Source organism: Eschrichtius robustus, chromosome 14 (assembly GCF_028021215.1).
Source record: "Eschrichtius robustus isolate mEscRob2 chromosome 14, mEscRob2.pri, whole genome shotgun sequence".
In the NCBI taxonomy this organism is placed as follows: Eukaryota; Metazoa; Chordata; class Mammalia; order Artiodactyla; family Eschrichtiidae; genus Eschrichtius; species Eschrichtius robustus.
In genome coordinates this window covers 28245887-28265298 of record NC_090837.1, presented here as the reverse complement: position 1 = coordinate 28265298, position 19412 = coordinate 28245887, and the positions used below count along the sequence as shown (strand labels likewise).

The 19412-nt window shown below is 60.2% G+C and overlaps 1 protein-coding gene across 2 annotated transcripts; it reads right to left on the bottom strand.

The window, feature by feature from the left end:
• Nucleotides 1–273: 273 nt before the first annotated feature.
• PRODH (proline dehydrogenase 1) lies at nucleotides 274–18751 on the bottom strand. Of its 2 annotated transcripts, none has more exons than XM_068562505.1 (14): nucleotides 18479–18751; nucleotides 14560–14768; nucleotides 10768–10802; nucleotides 10245–10394; nucleotides 8393–8457; nucleotides 8077–8193; nucleotides 7574–7653; nucleotides 6949–7030; nucleotides 5794–5886; nucleotides 5559–5705; nucleotides 4857–5032; nucleotides 4379–4477; nucleotides 545–633; nucleotides 274–469 (listed from the first exon to the last, which is right to left on the bottom strand). In XM_068562505.1, exons 1-14 carry the CDS (start codon nucleotides 18749–18751, stop codon nucleotides 282–284), a joined length of 1803 nt encoding a protein of 600 aa, XP_068418606.1. In that variant the 3' UTR covers nucleotides 274–281. The 2 variants fall into 2 exon arrangements, with proteins under 2 accessions (XP_068418606.1, XP_068418607.1); XM_068562506.1 differs by lacking the exon at nucleotides 18479–18751 and adding an exon at nucleotides 16082–16097.
• Nucleotides 18752–19412: the final 661 nt, after the last annotated feature.

The following is a 19412-nucleotide window of genomic DNA, read 5'->3' as shown; positions in this document are numbered from 1 at the left end:
GGCTCGGGGCCCATGGGTTGGACCCTGCAGAAGGTGGTTCTTCAGGCCCAAGGTCGTGGGGGTGGGCAGAGATGCAGCCATGCTCGCTCACTGGAGGGCGGTTTCTGAGTTCCCAGCAGCTCTGGCAGGTAACGGACATAGCCCACACCTGGGTGCCCATGGGCAGGGGCCAGCGGGGTCTCACAGTCTGGGATGTAAAAGGTGTGTGTGAGGTTGGGGTCGGGCTGTAGCCCTGGGTGGTCGCAGCCCAGGTGAGGATGCGTTGGGAGGCAGCCACAGCACTAGGCCGGGCGGTGGAAGAGGCTGCCCGTGCGGAGCCTCCGCTTGAGCTCCTGCCACAGCAGCTGCCACTCCCTCTGGGCGCCCTTCATGACTCCGCTGTTCTCCAGGGCTCGGCGGGACAGGTAGGGCAGCACCTCCATCACAGGGCCGTAAGGCACGTACTTGTACACGGGGAAGCCTGCCTGGCCTGCACACGGGTGGAGGCGGTGAGTCCCAGCGCCTCCACCCCTGCCCCCCATCCCCCACAGGAAGCCCAGCTCACCTAGCGGGAAGCTTATCTGGTCACACATGCCCAGAAGCTGTCCAAAGTACACCTGGCAATCGGCAGGGTGCAGGCCCAGCTCCTCCATCCTGTGAACAGGCAGGGCGGTGGGTAAGCCCCTCCCTCCACCCCCAGATCCCCACCCACAGGGTAGGGCATGGGCATAGGCTCTCTCCTGCATAGACCAGGCCTCTTCCCTGCTGCTGCTGCCTCAGCCCAAGGCCACCAAGTGCCCCCCTTCCCCAGCCAGCCTCCCTCTTGCTGTGCTTGCTCCCCGATGGCCCCTTCCCTGCTGCCCACTATGACCCAGCAAGGCAGACTCATCCAGTGGCCAGCCCTTGGTGTGGCCTGGGAAGCTCTCAGCCCTCCCACCATCCCCTTCTCAAACCCCTCAGAGTTCCACTGCTGCTGTGTTCCCAGCCCTGCGACCCCACCTCCAGCTTCTCATCCTCCCCTTGCTGGCTGCCCTGTCTGTAAGGCAGTCACCAGCTACTGGTGGCAACTGAGCCTCTGGCAGGTGGGTGGTCTGAATCGAGGTGCACTGCAAGTGTCAAACACACGTGGGCTTTTGAAGACAGTGTGAAAACTGAATGCAGAGTATCTCACTTTTTTCTGAAAACGTTTAAATGGTACTATTTCGGATATGTGGGGTTAATTAAAATGTATATCAAAGTTAACTTCATTTTTTTTTTTAACGTGGCTATGAAACATTTGGGGTTAATAGATGTGGCTCGAATTTCTATTAGTGCTACTCAGACGTTGAGGTGGGGGCCCCCAACTCTGTCCACACCCTCTCCTATCCTCACACCTCCCCTTGTAGGATCTTTAAAAAATTCCCAGGGTTTTGAAATATCTATGCATTGATGATTCCCACGTTTTTACCTCTGGCTTCCTGTACATGCAGATACAGACTCGGCCTATCAGCACCAGCACTCTATAGCCCGCCCCCCATCCTTCCACCCCACAGGGGCGTGTTCAGCCTGGGTCCTCACACCCACCCAGGCTACAGGCTGGGCCTGTTGGTCCCCATCCCTGCCCCTGGAGCCCCCCTCCCTTCTCACTGTCTCAGGGCCCCACCCCAGGCCCCCAGACCACTTAGCACCTCTCGCCCTGGGCCTCTACATGAGGGGCATCCTAGATCGTTTCTCTCCTTCCCCCAGGGCTAGGCTCCAAGGTCGGGGCCTCAGTCTGCACCGTGTTGCCCTGGTATCCAGCTTACGTGTCTCTGTCCCCCGTTGAGAGCAGGGCTGCCACAGTGTTGCTGCCTGATGGTGGTGGGAACACTCATGTGGCGTCCTGCAAAAACTGACCCCTCCCCTGCTGCTGCCCCTTCCCTGCCAGTGTCCATGCCTGCTGCCATGTGACTGTAGCTTCGCCCAGCACAGAAAGAGGCTCTCTCCATCTGGCTGGCAATATCTGGGCTGGGCATGACTTCCTTTAGCCAACAGAACGATAGCAAATGTGACATGGGCAGAGGCTTGCCCCCTCCAGGGCTTCTGGTAGCCTAAGACCACCTGTGGAGAAGCCTAAGCTGGCCTGTAGGACACCTGACATGTGATGCAGTGCCCTTTGCTGTCCCAGCCACAAATGAGGCCATTTAGGGCCAACCAGACCCCATGTGACCACGGATGCAGGATGGGCCCCCCCCCAGGCAAGGCCAGCAGAAGCAGAGCCCAGCCCACACTGCTGGCTCACGGAACATACGGTGTTCAGGCCTCTGAATTTTGGGTTGGTTTGTTACTCAGCCAAAGCTAATCTGACTGAGGTCTCTAATGTGTGGCATCAGAGGCCCACACTGCTGCCCCTGGGAAGACCAGCCCAAGGTGTTCAAGGCTCTGTGGCTCCTGGAGCAGGTGCACAGGACCTTGGCCTGGCGCGGGCTGCGGAGCCTGTGAGAGACGGGCAAGCGCTCAGCTGGCACTCGGCATGGGGGGAGCCATGTCTAGGGCAGGAGGCCGCCGCGGCCAAGATGGGGAGGCCACACATGCTCCCAGTGACAAGATCCAGAAATCAGGTGAAAGGAAGCCCTTCTGAGGGCAGGTTATACCTTTAGACGTTTCACTGTCCTCGCCTAGTCAGTCTGAGTGGACTAGCCTGTGACCAAAACCTAAAACGGGTCAACCACAGGCTGCTGAGATGGTGATGGAAACCTCAGGAGGTAGGCACTGCCAGGCAGGGGCCAGGACCTCTGTGCACATCGTCTTGGGGAGGACCCTGGTGCCGGACGGACCAGCTTTGATCACGGTTCCATCACAGAATTGTACTTTTAAGCCTAAGTGAAAGCCAGCTTTTAAAATTTTCAACTCAGCCCTGTGTTCCTTCAAAAGTCAAAGAAGCCAGAACTGGGGCTTCCCTGGTGGCGCAATGGTTAAGAATCTGCCTGCCAATGCAGAGGACACGGGTTCGAGCCCTGGTCCAGGAAGACCCCACATGCCGCTGAGCAACTAAGCCCGTGCACCACAACTACTGAGCCTGCGCTCTAGAGCCCGTGAGCCACAGCTACTGAGCCCGCACGCCTAGAGCCTGTGCTCCGCAACGAGAAGCCACCACAGTGAGAAGCCCGCGCACTGCAATGAAGAGTAGCCCCCGCTCGCTGCAGCTAGAGAAAGCTGGCAAGCAGCAACGAAGACCCAACGCACGCAGCCAAAAATTTTAAAAATAAATTTAAAACAAAACAAAACAAAACAAAACAAAACAAAACTAATCTTCCCCAAGCACAAAAGGTGTCCCTGGCCATCCCACGTCCAGGGATAGGATGGGGCGTCCAAGGAGGCCCCAGGGATGGAGGGAAGAAAGCGGAACAGTCCACCTGGCTAGGACGCCAGTCAAGAGCCAACCACCAGCAAGGAAACAGCCTGACCCCAGCCCAGCAGGACTCCAGAGGGAGCCTCGACACAATCTGCCCTCCACCTGGCAGCCCCGCTGGCCTCAGTGCTCCTGTTCACAGCCAGGCAGCTTCAAGTGCAGAGCATTAGAAATCGTGGCCTTTAGTTGCAGTTTCACACCATGAAAAAGCAGCCCCAGCATGAGAAGGACAAGCATGACATTAATGAATGGTTTAGGACGACCAGAGTCACCCTCCAGGCAGAGCCTGCAAGTGCCTCTGGGTGCACGCCCTGCACCTTCACTACTCGGCCCAAGCCTTGGGCTCAGGGTGCCCACTGTGGGAGGGGTGGCCCCTGCCTTGCTCCTGGGGAAGGCGAGGGCCAGCAAGGCCACCACCCGCCCAGCTTCCTGTGGCGGGGGGAGGGGGAGCTGGACCCCGGCTGTGGTCCAGTTTGGGTTAAGATATGAGATAAAAGAACGTGGTGATTGGAAATTCCCTGGCAGTCCAATGATTAGGACTCGGGGCTTTCACTGCCTGGGGCCTGAGTTTGATCCCTGGTCGGGGAACTCCCAGAACACGGCCAAAAGAAAAAAATGTATATTTATTTCACCTCATTCCTATATCTGACTTATAAGGATGCTCCATGGGACAGGCGTTTAAAGAGAAAACAGACTATCTTAAATTCTAAACACAGTTTAAAGTGTTGAGAAATTGTTTATAAATGAGGCGACACATCTGAGGGCTCCAACATTTCACACTTAAATTTCACCTAATGAAATTTATTTTTTAATTTGAAACTTTAGTAAGTCTGGTATTAATGTTAAAAACCCAAGTAACTGCAAACAGCCTTTTGGCTACTGCAGCACAACGCCCAGCCGGCCTCGAGGGGTCTGGGGGCCCTAAAGCCGCCACTCCAGCTCGTTCCACAGATGTCCCCCCAAAACCCACTGCCTGCCCACGCTTCCTGCCCACCCAGAAGCGCCCAGCGGGAAGGGGGCGGGGCCAACCTGCACAGCGTGAAGCGCACGGTGTCTTCATTGTGCGAGGCCACCATCACTGCAGCCCTGGCGTTGTGCTTCAGCTCCTCCAGGACGTAGTTGAGGCACCTGGGGAGGGTGACGTGTGAGGCAGGCCTGCACAGCCCCTGCAGGGGCAGAGGCAGAAGCAGGTGCAAAACAGTGGACGACCCTGGCGTGGAATTAAAAAGCAAACAGGCCTCGTTCCATTTGGGGAGGGCTGCCAGGGTACAGCTCTCATCTTTGTCAACATAGGCAGTTCAGTAGACGTTTATATTAAAAAAAAAAAACCTTAATGGTTTTGGAAAAAGTAAAACAAAGGCAGAGGAGGTATTGGTTCTGACCCCAGGGTTGCTCCCACGTTGGACAGGGTCACGTCGGGTCAGCTCCAGCCCCTTCCCGGTTTCTCCCCCCCCCACCCCACCCCCGGGAAGCTCTGAGGCTCCGGAAGCCAAAGAGGGCAGCGCACCTGTGGTACATGGCGTTGGTGGCCTCGTACGTGGGGTTGATAGGGTCCTCATACCCAATCTCCAGGGCGCGGGCACGTTCCTGGGCCATGTATGCGCCACGCACCAGCTTGGCCCCGAAGCACCAGCCCTCTCGGCGAGCCAGCTCCACATCCAGGGTGACATTGTCGTAGGCGTCCTGTGGGCCGGAGCTGAAAGTTGAGGATGACCAGGATGGGCCCCCCTCCAGCCTGTGTCCCATAGGGCCTTCCTGGGGCCTGGGCACCCCCCAGTGTGTAGTCAGCAGGGACACCGGGGCCAGCAGCTGTGGTGACGGGGGCTGTCAGCGCCTGCCTGGACCCACACCCACCCACTTCCCCTTGTCCCCGCAGCGCCTACACCCACCCCACCCTGAGTCCTCCAAACACCTGGCTGGTCCCCGAGCGGCCGCCAGAGTTTGTGCTCAAGGGTCCCCGAGGCACATGCACGAGTCTGGGGAGTGGCCCAGAGCCTTCATCATACCCTTAGAGGGAACCAAGCTAAAAAGGGCGGGAGGAAACAGTCACTCGAAATCTGGCGATTAAGGCACATTACGTGGACTCCAAAAGCTCCTTCATCGTCCTCCTGCCCCTTCAACACCCTGTCTGGGGTCTGAGGCCCAGGGGACGGGTCCGCTGGCAGCTGGTCCTGGGGGCCTGTCTCCCCGCGGCAGACGCTGGGCGCACCTTGAGGTAGCACTGGTACGTGTTGAAGATGAGTGGCCTCTCCACGTTGAACCTGCGCTGCATCTCCAGCGTCAGGCGGCTGATGGCCGGCTGGAAGTAGGTCTGCTCGGCGTCCACCATCAGCCGCACGCCCACCTCACTGGCTTTCTGAGGGGCACAGCGGGGAGAGAGGGTCTGTCTGGGGCTCAGGTGACACAGGTGCCCCCCCACCCCGGCACATCCCAGGGTCCTCGACCTTGGCCAGGACGTCCATCCTCTGCAGCATCCTCGTCATCTGCCGTTCCTCCTCCTCAGTGAACCGCGACAGCAGAGGCTCCAGCTGTCCTGTCTGAGGGGGCAGTGCAGTCAGGCCACGGCAGGGCTCCAGACCTGGGCTCTCGAGGCCAGCGCTCCCCCCTCCTGTGGGCACCCTCTCGCCCCTGGTGCAGGGCCTACCGATACCCAGTGCCTGGTGCCCAGGACCAGTGGGCCTCATCCCCGCGCCCCCTTCTCCACCCGCCACCCTGTTTGTGCATTAAGGTCAGTGTCCTGTCCAGGGTCCCGCCGGCCACACAGCGTCCCGTAACCGCGCTGCCCGCCAGCACACCCTTCCTCACGGGGCTGGCTGCCCCAGGTCAGGCCTGCACCCAAGGAGTCGGCTCCCACGGCCTCCAGAGGATCCTCACGATGGGTCCCCTTTCTGTTCCTGCGCAAAGTTCAGGAAGTGACCCTTGACCCACCCAATCACCTGGAAAGACTCAGCCCCTAGCAGGCAGAGGACATGGAGGAAGAACTGTGCCTACAGGCAGACTTGGCTGGCCACACAGCACAGACTGACATGCAACAGGGGGACGGAGGCATCGGCCCCAGATGGTGGCACTCAGGGCGCTCGGCAGGTCAGCAGTGGGCACCCACCCTGCAGGCCCGTGAAGCACAGGGGGCCCTCTGCTTGCCCCGCTTGTTCACTAACACTACCCAGGGCACTCCCGGCGAGGCCTCGAGCACACCCCTCCTGGGCGCTCTGTCGCCAGGCTGGAGCTTGTGAAAGGCAGCGTCTTGGGTGTTTCCCAAGGCACCTCTGCTGCTTCCTCCCATCCCAGCTCAGGGGTGCGCTCAAGCACGGCCACAAATGCCCGGTCACCCTCCCAGGGGCAGGTGGAGTCTCATTCTTCTCCCCCGAACACAGACCAGTCTAGCAACTCCCTTTTAACAAACAGCACTGGGCAGAAGGGACGGCATGGGTCTCCTGAGGCTCGACTAGAATAGGTGACAGCTTCCGCCTGGCTTGTGGGGAGACTCATGCTGGGGACCCAGCGCCACTCTGAGGAAGCCCTGGCAGTGTGAGCGGGAACCCTCCATGACGACCCTGCGAGAACCGTGAGGTGGGGGGCACGGACGCGCACAGCGTCACCTGCATGTTGGGGACCACCAGGTGCTTGGAGAGCTCGGTCCTGCTGTCAATGAGGCTGCCCCAGTCCAGCAGGTCCAGGGTGCTGTGGGAGAAGGCGCATCAGCATGCGGACACGCAGCCTCACCACGGCCCCAAACCAGCCCCCTCCCTGCAGGAGCACCCCCAGACCCAACCCCACAGAACCTGCTTCAGTGCTCAGTTTTGAAAGACTGGTAAAATGTAAACACGGTCCTCTGTTTAAAAAACAGAAACCAAAACATGAATATTCTTACATCAGGGCCGAGACCACCCAGGCCACATCAGGCTCGGGTAAGAGCTGAACATGGGAGACCAGGCAGGAGGGGACGGCACACTGCTGCCAGCCCCCAGCTCCTCACAATGAGGCTTGGGACCCTCCAGGATGTCAGCTGCCCTCACCCTTCACCCGTCTGCCAGATGGGTCCTGGGACTGCTGGGTGTGGCACCCTCACTCCACGACCCAAATAATTCTGTAAGAAGCCCTAGGGTTCGAGGGGGCCCATGCCCTGGAAGAGGGCGACCAGGATTGGGAGACGCCATTGGGGCTCAGCCAGAACCTTGGCTGAACCAGGGCGGCCCGAAATCTCAGCCCAGGGGCTACTCTTACCCAGACACGCCAAGGGTCTCCACAGTGAACCAGTTCTCAATCTCCATCCGGGACGCGATGCCCATCTTCACCACGCTTTCCTTCAGAAGCGAGAGGGTGTTGGTCCCACTGCCATCTCCCAGCCCTGCTCACAAACATCTCCTGCCCCTGCCCACTGGCCTGTGATGCTAGGCTGACTTTCTTAATGTCAGTACTGAGACTGGCTACACTTCTGCCTTGGGTTTCTGCTCCAGAGATGGTCTCTCCCCGCTGCCCACCCCCTCCACATCTCCCCATCCCTGCGGGTCCACAGAGCTCGGCTACTGGCAGGGCCAGCCCCCCTCCAACCCTCCCACCCAACACATCCTCCATCTCTGCTCAGATTCCCTCCCCACTGACCCAGCAGCTGGGGGCTGGGCAGCAGGCCCTGGGAACCCACCTCAGACACCGCCTGGCCAATTCCTCCTGGGCAGGGCTCCTCCCCGGCCCACCTTCTCACACCCACCAGGGAGGGGCGGCCCCACCTGCAGTGCAGCCACCTCCAGCTTCGTGTCCATGGCAGCCAGCCCGGCCTTGCCCTGCTCTGCGGCCATTTGGTGGAAGAACCGTCTCCACTTGGTCAGCACATCTGAGAACTGCAGCTGCGGACGTGGGCCTGAGCTGCCATCCCAGGCGCACACCCAGCCCCCTCCCAGGACCCCCGTGTAGCCTGAGCCACCCCATCCCGCCCGTGTGCCTGGCTCCCAGGGCCAAGGCACCAGCGCACGAGCTTTCACTTAACGCTCACGGCAGCCCCAAGTTCTTACAAACTCCCTGTGGGCGGAAGGTTTTGACACTTACCAGAAACTGGGGTCTCCCCAGTGCGGTGAGCTTAATGGCTGAGAAGCCATCCTCGCTGGCGCCACCTGTGAGAAGCCACAGGAAGAGCCATCAGTGCTGGGGGTGTGGGGGGGCGGGGGGACCCTGAGCCTGTGCCCGGAATCTGTGCCACTCAAGAGTTAGGACACTTCTTGGGACGTCCCTGGTGGCGCAGTGGTTAAGAATCTGCCTGCCAGTGCGAGGGATGCGGGTTCAAGCCCTGGTCCAGGAAGATCCCACATGCTGCGGAGCAACTAAGCCCACATGCCACAACTACTGAGCCTGCACTCTAGAGCCCGTGAGCCACAACTACTGAGCCCACGTGCTGCAACTACTGAAGCCTGCGCACCTAGAGCCCGTGCTCCGCAACAAAAGAAGCCACCGCAATGAGAAGCCTGCGCACAGCAACGACGAGCAGCCCCCGCTCGCTGCAACTAGAGAAAGCCCGCACGCAGCCAAAAAGAAAAAAAGAAAAAAAGAGTTAGGACACTTCTCATAGACATATAACAGACTTCAGGAGGCTGGCGGTGGCCATTCTTCCTATTAGTTACCTACAACACATGGTACTGGGTCTACCTTGCACCTGGGCCCTGAGACCCCCAGAGCATGAACAATCCAGCCACCCAGTGAGACGGTGCAGTGGCACCAGCGCATCTTTCCTCCCTCGCCCACCAGGCCCGAGCAGGCCCACGGTGGCCATGCTTCTCGGACAGGCTGCCTGGCCCTCAGAAGCAGCTCTGGTGGCTGCCTGGCAATCTCAGGCCAAGTGGGGTGGCAACAGAAGGGGAGAGCTCACCGAGGACCCAGACGCCTGGGCTGGCTGACCACCCATGGCAGAAGGACAACGACCCTACGCAGCCCACAAACACCCTGCACTCGGCTGCTCCGGATGCCTGACCATGCAGGTGGGAACCGGTGACTCAGCAGGGTTTGAGTTTGCCACGTGGGTCCAGGAATGCAGTGGGCAAAGGTGCTGGTGAGACCTGCCCACTCAATCCCTGCCTGTTTCCTCTCCAATGCCCTCGGCACCCGGGGCTGCCCCTGGGGGTTCACCGAACACAGAAACGCCCAGCAGAGCACAAACTGGAGGCAGAAGGCACTCAACCACCTCCCCCATTCTCTCCTCTGGCTTCTGGAAGCCCACGACACACATCTTTGCTTCTGTGGAGCCCTCCCCATCTGTCTGCCCCCAGGCAGAGTGGGCAGGGAACCAAGAAGACGCCCCTGGCACTGGACACTGGGCAGCCGGGTGTCTGCCTGACCACCCGGGGTGCCCAGCGCTGCTCCTAGGAGGTTGCCTCTGGGCGTTGCTCACTCCCACTCCTTAAAGTGTTCAGAAGGTGTGGGACCCACTAACAGGAGGGCTGCTGGGGACCTGATGGACACTGAGGCCTCTGTGACCTCCCAGCTTAACTCACCTCCCTAGCAGGTGTTCCCACCCAGAGGCCATACGGGGAAGAATTCTCTGTTAAAGAGGACGTGGCACCAGCTCCCGGAATGGTGTGGCCCTCGGCAGAGCCAGGGGTCATGTGACAAGAGTCAGGCCCCTGCCTGGGACTGGGGGCCACTTGGCCCACTGACAGGTCCACATCTGGACACCTGGTACCCGGGAGCAGGGAGGTGCCCTCCTGCGGGCAGCCAGGCTCCTCAGGAAGGAGCTGGACTCAGGTGTGAGCCCACGTCATCCTCACGACCAAGGCCACAGAGATGGGGATGGAGCCCTGAGCAAACACTCCGGGCCCAGCCTTGTGTTCCCACACCAGCATCTCCTCGAGCGGAGGTCAGCCCAGGCAGAGCCTGGCGGGCGGCAGGCCAGCGACAAGCAGGGCCCCACCTGAAGCCTCGATGCAGCGCAGGAATGTCTCCATGTGGCTGTCACACTTGGCCTCACTGGCGTAGAAGTAGGTGCGGGCGCTGACGACGCCATCCCTGCGGTCTCCGAATGCCCGGTGGGCCTGGAACTGCTTCTCCCTCTTACTGGTGCCTGGAGAGGTGGGTGTCCGGCCTGAGCCACCTCCCCACCCCCCAAGCCCCCATCCCGCCACCAGCGCCGCACTCCAGCTCCAGCCCCACCCCACCCCGAGCACCCGGCCCCCTGCCTGTGCTGCTCCCCAAACCCACCCGCCCTGGCGCCCACTCTTCCTTCTCCTTGGGTCACCCTAGTCACGTGGCAAACCCAGGGCAGGGAGGCAAAGCCCAGACCCACCGAGGGCCGAGTGCACCGGCCCCCAAGGCCGGCTGTAAGGATGTGTCAGCCACTCAGCACGATGGCCTGGGTGCCCAGGGACACGGGGAGGAGCCGGGGGTGTGTGCGGGTGGGGAGCGGGCTCGTTCCTGAATGGTTGCCTCGCACTCACCATGGCCGTCCCTCTCTGATGCTGAGGTACAGGACCTGCAGGAGGGAAGAAGAAGAGGGTTGCGGTCACGTCACCTCAGGTACAAGTGACAAACGCGTCCCATTGAGGAGGCACAGGTGGGAGGAAGTAGAGGCTAAGCCCTGACCCTGAACCAGGAGGGCTGAAGAGGAAGGCAGGGTCACCTGGCCAGGTAAGCGTGACTCACCCCACCCCACCCGCCCCTGGCCTCCGGGGTCACCTTCTCTGAGCCTGGCAGACAGGACCCAGCCTACAAGCCCTGCTCCGGAGGAACCTGGGTCTCCCCCTGAGTGAGGCCCCCTCCCTACACTGGGTGAGGAGGAAGTAAAGCGATACACAGTCCAGGGCGTGGGTAGGTCCTTGAGGCCCGCTAGCCATGGGGTATTCCTTCCTGTGAGGAAAAGGAGGGGTGCGGGCCACTCAGGGCTGAGGATGGCGGAGAGATGGAAACCACCAGCTTCTTGATCCCCAGAGTCAAGGAGCAGGGCCCCTTGCTCTGCCCTCTGCCCACAGCCAGCCTCACCTCCACCCGCGCTCCTCAGGATTATTTTCAAACCAGCAACCACAATTTATCTTTTTAATGCAAACCCTCCCCTGGCCTCCCCTGGCCATCATACCTGAATATACCCAGCCCTCATGAGGACAGGACAGAGAGGGCACCTGTAAGGCCAGACCCAGGCTGCCCCGCAGCTGTGGCCCACTGAGGTGGAGGCACGACATGGCACCTGCCATCTGCACCAAGGCAGGGGCCTCATCCCGAGGTTGGCAGCTGCGGGAGGCTCGGGCCTGCTCTGTCACCACACAGCCCATAACCCGCAGATATCCACCTTCTAGGCAGACTGCCCTCCACTGAGGGGACACCACTACCCAGAGGCCCCCAGGGGCCCGGGGCCGTGTGACGGTCCCAATTAGCATTTCCACAGCTGGCCTTCTACCCTCCAAGCCCCAGCCTGGCTCCAAAGGCACAGGGGAGCCAGCCGGCCGCACAGCCACGTGGTCAGGGGGCAGCGGCCTATCCCAGAGCAGACAGTACTTAGCATGGGCAGGGCTGCACTCTTGACCAGGCCCGGCGAGTGGATCACGAGGAGACAAAGATGGCAGTTACCAGGCTGGGGGGAAGGGGAGTGTCGTGTCACCGTGAAGAGAAGGAAGAGCATGCTCTGTACACACACACACACACACGTGCAGACACATGTGCACACATGCACACACGTGCAGACACATGCGTGCACATATAAGTGCACGGCCCAAGATGTGGAGGAGGGAATGGAGTGCCCCGGGGGGCAGGGGGCAGGAGAGGACTGCAGGAGCGACCCAGGGGCTTGCAGGGGTGGCAGGAAGACCCCAACCATCCCCTCAGCCACCTCCAAGCTCAGCTCTGCATCAGGTAATTTGTTGGCTGGACACCTTTTAGAAAAATGTGAAAAGTGAGGGGAGACCACGCCGGCTGCCCTCACACCAGCTCTCCCCTGGTGAAACGCAGGAGGCAAGAGAAGAACGCAGAAAAGCCTGTGGGCCCCCAGGACCTGGCTCCGGGCAGCACCCAAGACACTGCGCACACCAGTCCCGAGGAGCGGCCTCCACCCTGGGGACCAAGGCCCAGGCCTCGCCCCCGGCCAGCCCTGGGTTTGCACAGCCAGGACACACACACCTGCTGGCTACACTGTCCCCAGCCATCCTCATCACAACCTCATCACAGCCAATCGTCAAGAGGAACCCAGCCCTGCGCCCTCTCCCCAGGGCCCTCAGCCTGCTGGGGGACCCTGTGAGGCTCCTCTTCTAGAGTTAGGTTCCTGGCCTCTGCCTTCTAACAAGTGTTCTGGGAAACGCCATCCCACCCCCTCCCTGGATGGCTATTTTCCCTCCTGCGCCTCCGGCCTCCTACCTCCTGCTTCCTAACCTGGGGAAGACCCCCGGACCCCCTCCTCCCAGGGCCACGTCCTCAGGGCACCTGCTGGACCTCTTGCATGTTCAGACACCCCCATCTTTACTGTGCCTCTTATGGTTATGCCTGGGGCAGGGCCCCACCACCTGTGCTCGCTCCCCGCCCCAGCCCACTCCACTCCTGTGGCGTTAACTTGGGGCAGTGGCCTCTACATCATTCCCCAGAGCAGGGTCTAGGGGTCTGTGACCCCTCTGTTCCCCACACAGGGGCTCCTGATGGAGAATGCGTGGCATCTCGATGGCGTGGATGTTCGATCAGTGCCTATGAGCCTGGTTCTGCACCCTCAGCCGGGCTCCACCAAGCACACAGGGCTGCCTGGCAGCAGCCCTGCCACTGGCATCGGACGGCGGCCACCATGTTAGGACAGGAAGGGACTGCCGTTCACGTCCCAAAGCCCACAAAGCAGGGCTTCTGCAGGACAAGGGGCACTAAGAGCAGGGTGGCCCAGGGTCACAGGCTCCAGTGTCCATGGTAGGGCGAAGCCGGCCCTCCTCCCAGTGCTCCCCTGCAGGGCAGGGAGGAAGCCAGGCGATCGCCCTGGGAAAGAAGTCTTTTCATACCAGAGAGAGAAAATCCCATTGTGAAACCACTAGCCCTCACCCAGACCCAGCGGGGATACAGCCCACTAGTTATTCAACAGCCCCAGCCCACAGCCCCCCTAGGAACACCGGGGTGCTGAGCTGGAGAGCCCCGCCTTCAAGACAGCAAATCGCGAGGCAGGGGCTTGGCTCCCCAGGCCAATCCACCAGCAGCTCGGCTTGGACATTCCGTTCCCAGGGTAGGAGCCTCATGTGACGCCTTCCCCTCCCCTCCGTGCCCCTCCCCACCCCTTCCCTCCCCAGGCCAGAGCAAACACCAGAGCTTGAGACAGGGCAGGTTACTCAGCAAGCCTGTCCCAAGCCTCACATGGTCGGGCGCGGCTGCTGTCAGGACTTAGTGGCCCAGATGCCAGTGAGGGGTGGAGGGGTGCAGGCACCAGCCCAGGAACTGGGCGTTTTGCAAAGAAAGGGCTGGTTCTGCCTGGATCTCCCATGAGGCTCCTACTTCAGGAAGCAGAGGGTGAAATGATCCTCGAGTTCTGTCCTATGGCCCAGGAGGGTGGGTCGGGGGATGCCCATCTGTCCCCATACTCACTGCCCAGAGAACGGGCCCTGCAGGCAGTTGGTGACCTCGGCAGGAGCCGCTGGGCTGGCCTGCCACACGTGTGCTCCTGGCAGCACATTCCCTTCTTCTCAGACCCCCAGGCAGTCTCCACACCCACCAGGTGGGGCCCACCTGCTAATCAGGAAATCATCTCAGGAGCCAAGCAAGAGTGGGACAGTGGGACCTGCCCAGTAGGTCAGAATCCCCAGAAGAGATGCTGCAGGAGAGCAGGAAGCCAGAGCACCTCCAACATCAGTGTCAGCAATCATATTTTGTAAACTGCCGGGTAGCACCCAGCAGCCACCATTGAGTCACGGCCACTCAATTCTGCCCCTGTAGGGTGAGAGCACTTTGAATTTCATATAATTTTCACGTGTCACAAAACATTACTTTTGCTTTGTTTCAACCATTTAAAAATACAACAATGATTCTTAGCTTGCAGACTGTACAAAACCAGGCTGATCGGGCTGGGGACCAAAGTTTGCTGACCCCATCCTCGCCCCTCCTCCAGCCTCGGCACACAAGGCCTCGGTGGAAGCCCAGAGCTGTCATCCTCACGGGGCAAGAACACAACCCCAGGCAGACCCAGGAGGGCTGCCGTAAGTCAGGTGGACAGAGCTCTCCCAGCCAGGCCCAGCCCAGCCTCGGCGTGCTGGGGTTGCCAGCAGGTGCCACGCGGGCCTTACTCCATCTCCTTGCGTTCGGCCTCCTCGGGGGTCAGGTCCTCCTCCACACCGTAGTCCAGGATAGAGCCCACGCCGAAGGCCCTGTTGTGCTGGATCAGGGGCCGGATGGACTCCTGGTCCTCACCAGCCACAAACTGCCCGTAGAAGGTCATCTTCATCAGTCTGTTGAACAACCTTTGCCCCAGAAGTCTCCTGGCAAGACGGAGCAACTGAAAGGTAAAGGGCAGAGGCTATCCTGGGCCACCTGGCCTCCCATGTCCCCAGCAGGACACTCCTGCTTCCCTGCCCGCCCGTCACAAAGCCTTGACGTGCTCTCCCCAGGGCCAAACTCGGCTCACGGCCTTGGTTTTACGGTGACACCACCCAAAGCAGATTGCTTCTCTGCTCACAGTGACTGTCCATGCCCCGCTCCTCATGCAGGGTGGCCGGTCCCAGGCGCTGCTCTTGCCTCCCGGCCCTGCACGCTCATGGGTGACCCCAGTGGCACATGGCAGTTGCCTGACTACCGCTTGGTGGATAAAGAAGTGAACGGCAGGTCTCTCTGGGAACAGCAATGGGCGTGATCATAACATTCTCTGTATCCACACCTCTGCAGGTTATGCTGGAGAAGAGGGGGATTTGGTGTGAGTTTCTAGAAGGTGAGAACCCACATTTTTCAATGTTTTGTTCACTGCTTATTCCAAGTCCCTAAAACAGTGCCTGGCAAGGGGCTGGGCCTCCAGTGGGTGCTGAACAGATGAACACACAAAACTCCGAGTGAGTATGAGCTCCTCTGGAGAAAGCATAGGCTAAAAGTGGTCCAGGTAACCACCCACAAAGGTCTGGGAGATGACCATCCACCCAGGACCAGCGGGGACTCAGCACACTCATCCAGGCCACAGCAGGCCGGCAGCCTGAGAGTACGTGCCCCAGGGGAAGACAGCCTCCCAAACGACTCATCTTTCTCCTCCAACCATATCTCGCCACAGCCCAAATTTCTGCCATCGTCATTCAAATGTCCCAAGCAACTGCCTCCTGCCCGACACAATTCTAGGGTGAACAAAACAGATGACGGGCTCCCATCCTAGATACAGGGAGACCCAGAAGGAGGGAGGGGCAAGGTACCTCCATGGAATTCAGAATGGGGGTGAGGGAGTGCTGGCCAGGGCAAGGGCGGGAGGTGTTTGCTAACTTAGATCCAGAGTGCGGGGCTTGCCAGGCTAGGAGGTGACGCGGTGCTCCTGCATTGGGGACAGTGGCGGGAAGGAATGAGGTCAAGGAGGGGCAGGGGGATGACCACTGGGAGGACACCTGTCTGGGAATTCCTGTGTGTCTACTACCCCAGGCTCCAGCTACAAGGCAGGAACAGTCTAAGGTTTCTCAAACCCAATGAGTAACAGAACCCCACTTTTTTGTGGGGAACATCTCTTGGGATCAGGGTCTCAGGGAGCAATCTCTAGTCTAAGCAAAAGCATGAGTCAGTCACACACCTTCATCCACAAACCAGTCCCAAACAGCCCAAGCCTCTCAAACGCCGACACACCTGAACTGTGGCTGGCACCCGGACGGAGATGCTTAAGGAGCCGTGCGGCAACACGAGGGTGAAGGTTTCCAGGCCATCACCTCTGTCTCGCTGCAGCCTCTGTGCCGTGTCTGATTTTATTGCATCTCATTATTTTTATAAAGAAGAATAGAAATGGAAAGTGAAAGTGCCAACCCGGGAGACGGGCAGGCCTCCTCCACCTCACAAGAGCCCTGGCCAGAAGTCACGAGTCTGTGGGTCAGAGCACCCTCGCAGGAGGAAAAGCCAGGTCTTGGACATATCAAAGTTCACCCCAGAGGCAGGCCAGGCGGAAACAGGGACCTGAAAACCATCATTCAGCTCTGGAAAACCCCGGACATCATACAAGTCAATTCTGAGGACTATCAGAAACACAGTGTGTGTGGAAGTGGGCCAACTGTCTACTCTAGGGCCGGCAAACTTTCCCGTCCAGGAACACATGGTAAATAATTTAGGCTGTGCGGGCCACCCAGTCTCTGTCATAACTACCCAACTAGCATGAAAACAGCTCTAGCCAATGCTCATAGAAGGAGCAGGAGCAAGGCTGATGCTGAGATGTGGTCCAGGGGTCATGGGCTGGTGACCTCCCGCTCCCCTCCTGTTACCCTGTTGTCAGAGGGAACAACAGTGAAGGCCACCCAGGTAACCTGAGCTGGTCACCGACCGTCTCACCCTGGCAAAGGGGAGGCCAGCCTGTCACAGAGGGCTATGGAAGCACATGGCGCAGGGCTGGCAGTTTTAAGCCAACTCCAGAGCAAAACAGCCCCTTTAAAACCATCCTGGCATCAGGCATGCCCTGGGGTGGCACTAACGGAGACGAGGGTAGCCCCACCTCTTCCCCAGGTAGGAATATCCTTCGTGGATTTAGAAACTTGCACCAGTAACACAAACACTGTAAAAGACTCAAAGACATGTCTGCAGAGAGAGGACGGGTAAAGCCGGTTCTCTCCCCTCCCTGACTGCCCCCTTCCCCCACACTCTCCTGCACTGGCTCACACCCAAGCACAAAGGCTTTCATCATGGAAGACCTAAATTTTCTAAACTCTTCTCAAAAAGGCCTGCCTTTGGGCAAGTGCGGGCCCCCACTGGGTCCTGAGCCAATGCCACAGCTCAAACTGGGCTCCTTGCAGGCTGATACTCCCTGGGGCATGAGCTGCACAGACCTGCACTGGCTCAGCAGGAGGAATTTTTGCTGCAGGCCAGAGCACAAGAAGGACCAGGTTCTAGTGAGCGGCCCACAACTCTGCAGTCTGGCCTCTGCCCCATCTCCTTCACCACCAGGCACCAAGGCCACTGTCACCAGTGGGACCACCAGCAATTACGACAGGGGGAACAGGTCCCACGGAAGGCAGGCAGAGCACACCGCACAGTTACTGGGCTCCTTAAGGATGTCCCCAGGGCACAGGTAGAACACGAGGGGAGCGTGGGAGAAGCCTCCTTGCTCCTCCAGGCACCCACAGCACAGTCCCAGTGCACTGGCACTTGCCCCAGGCCGGCACCCAAGGGACGGTGGAGCTGACATGTCCCTCCCACTGTTGCCCACAGTACCCAAGGACCCACAGCTCTGCTGGCTTCTCTGCTGGCTTCTCTGCTGGTTTTGAACCTAGCCCCTTCAGAGCCACCCAACTCTAACTCTGCCCTCATCATCCACCCACCTTGGGTGGCCTCACCTTCACCTATGCCCAAGGTGTGGCCTGGTGCTCCTGCCGGGTCCAGTCTCCTTAGCCTCTGCCCGGAGCTAAGGTGCCCTCAGCACAGTCTCACTGAGAAGTCAACACCACCTGCATGAAGTGCCTTCGGGACCCTCAGCACCAACTGGACCCTTGCTTTTAAACTGTTCCCAGGATCACCTTGACCAAGAGCGGCTAAGACACTTCTGCTTTTTACTTCCCCAAAGCCCTCACACTTTTCAATGTAACTGTGTTAAAGTTTCAAAAGTCGGATATTTGAGCAGCGAGCGTCCCATTCTCCCTCAACATTGTTCAGAGTGATCATGTCTGGGGATCCCCTGTGTCACAGCGTCCAAGAACTCTGGGGTCCCAGGCTATGAGCCGCTCAGTACGGCCAGGCTTCCCTTTGGGCAACATCGACGACACTCAATTTTAAATTTCGGGTGAACACTGTGTATTACTGCAAGCAGCATATAGCTTAAAATTTAAATTAATCTTTGTTTTTAGCTGCCAGTAACTGACACGTAGTAAAATTCACGGGCCCGAAAGGGCGTGCAGGAAACACCTTCCTTCCTGACTTCCCGGCCACAGGCGATGTTCCAGAGGCCCCGCTTTCCACTTTGAAACTTCATAACTGCTCCCAGGACCGGCGAAGGCCCGCGGGGCTCTGGCCGCACCCCACCCCCAGCGTCCCCAAGCCCCCGCACACCTGCTCGTGGCGCGCCAGCAGCGCGGGCGAGGCGCAAAGGCGCAGCACCAGTAGGCTGCGCGCCAGCTCCCAGCTGCGCCGGCTCCGGTACGCCTCCTGCGTGTTGCCGAAGTCCACGGCGGGCACTGGCGGCCGCGCGGCCTCGGCCGCCCCGCGCCCCTGCACGGCTTCCAGGCCCGCGGCGTGCTGCTCGCGGGTCGCCGGCGCTGTAGACAGCGGGGCTCGGCGGGAGAGGGCGGAGCGCAGCAAGGGAAACGTTCGCCTAAGGCTCATGGCTGTTGTGCATGTGCCCCTGGGCTGATTAAGTACGCGCCGCCAGCCCCGCCCCACGCTCGGCCCCGCCTTTTCCCGAGAGGCCCCGCCCCGCGCTTGGCCCCGCCCCCGGTCGCGCCCCATCACACCCCGAGCTCGAGCCTTGCCCTCTCCCCCGGAGGCTCCGCCCCGCGCGTTCCTGAAAGGTGTGGGTCGCCTGGCAGGCCCCGCCCACCGAGCGGCGCCACGTGCGCCTGAACCCCGCCTTCTCAGCTGGTGGCCGCTCCCCCCCCAGCCCCGAGGAGGCCCCGCCTACTTGGCTGACCACCGTAGCTCCCCTTGCTCCGCTGGAGGCCCCACCCTCCCCGCCCCCCGCTCACCTGTACACCTGGGCGCCTCCCTGGGCGTTGAGCTGCAGGAACTCACAGCTGAGGCCGGGTCTGCGGAGAATCCGGGAAGGCCGAGCGCGATGCTGCTTCTCTTGTGTAAAGGGGCTTTGGGAAGCCCTCCGTCCTCTCCCCTGGCCTAAGGCTCGAGCGTGGGAAGGAGTCTCCTTAGGGGCTTGCCAACTCCGTTCTCTCCCGTCTTTCCGGTCCCACTGCCCACGCAACGGGCAGGCGTGGACCACCAGGCTCCCCTGGGAAGCCCTGCAGCCCCCATGGTTCCAACACGCCCTGCTTCT

Coding starts and splice junctions, on each gene's coding strand:
- PRODH (XM_068562505.1), bottom strand. CDS start 18,751: ATGAGCCTTAGGCGAACGTTTCCCTTGCTGCGCTCCGCCCTCTCCCGC. Junction 10,395..10,767: donor ATCAGAGAGGGACGGCCATG/GTGAGTGCGAGG, acceptor CCACCTCTCCAG/GCACCAGTAAGAGGGAGAAG. Junction 5,033..5,558: donor CGTACCAGTGCTACCTCAAG/GTGCGCCCAGCG, acceptor TCCGGCCCACAG/GACGCCTACGACAATGTCAC.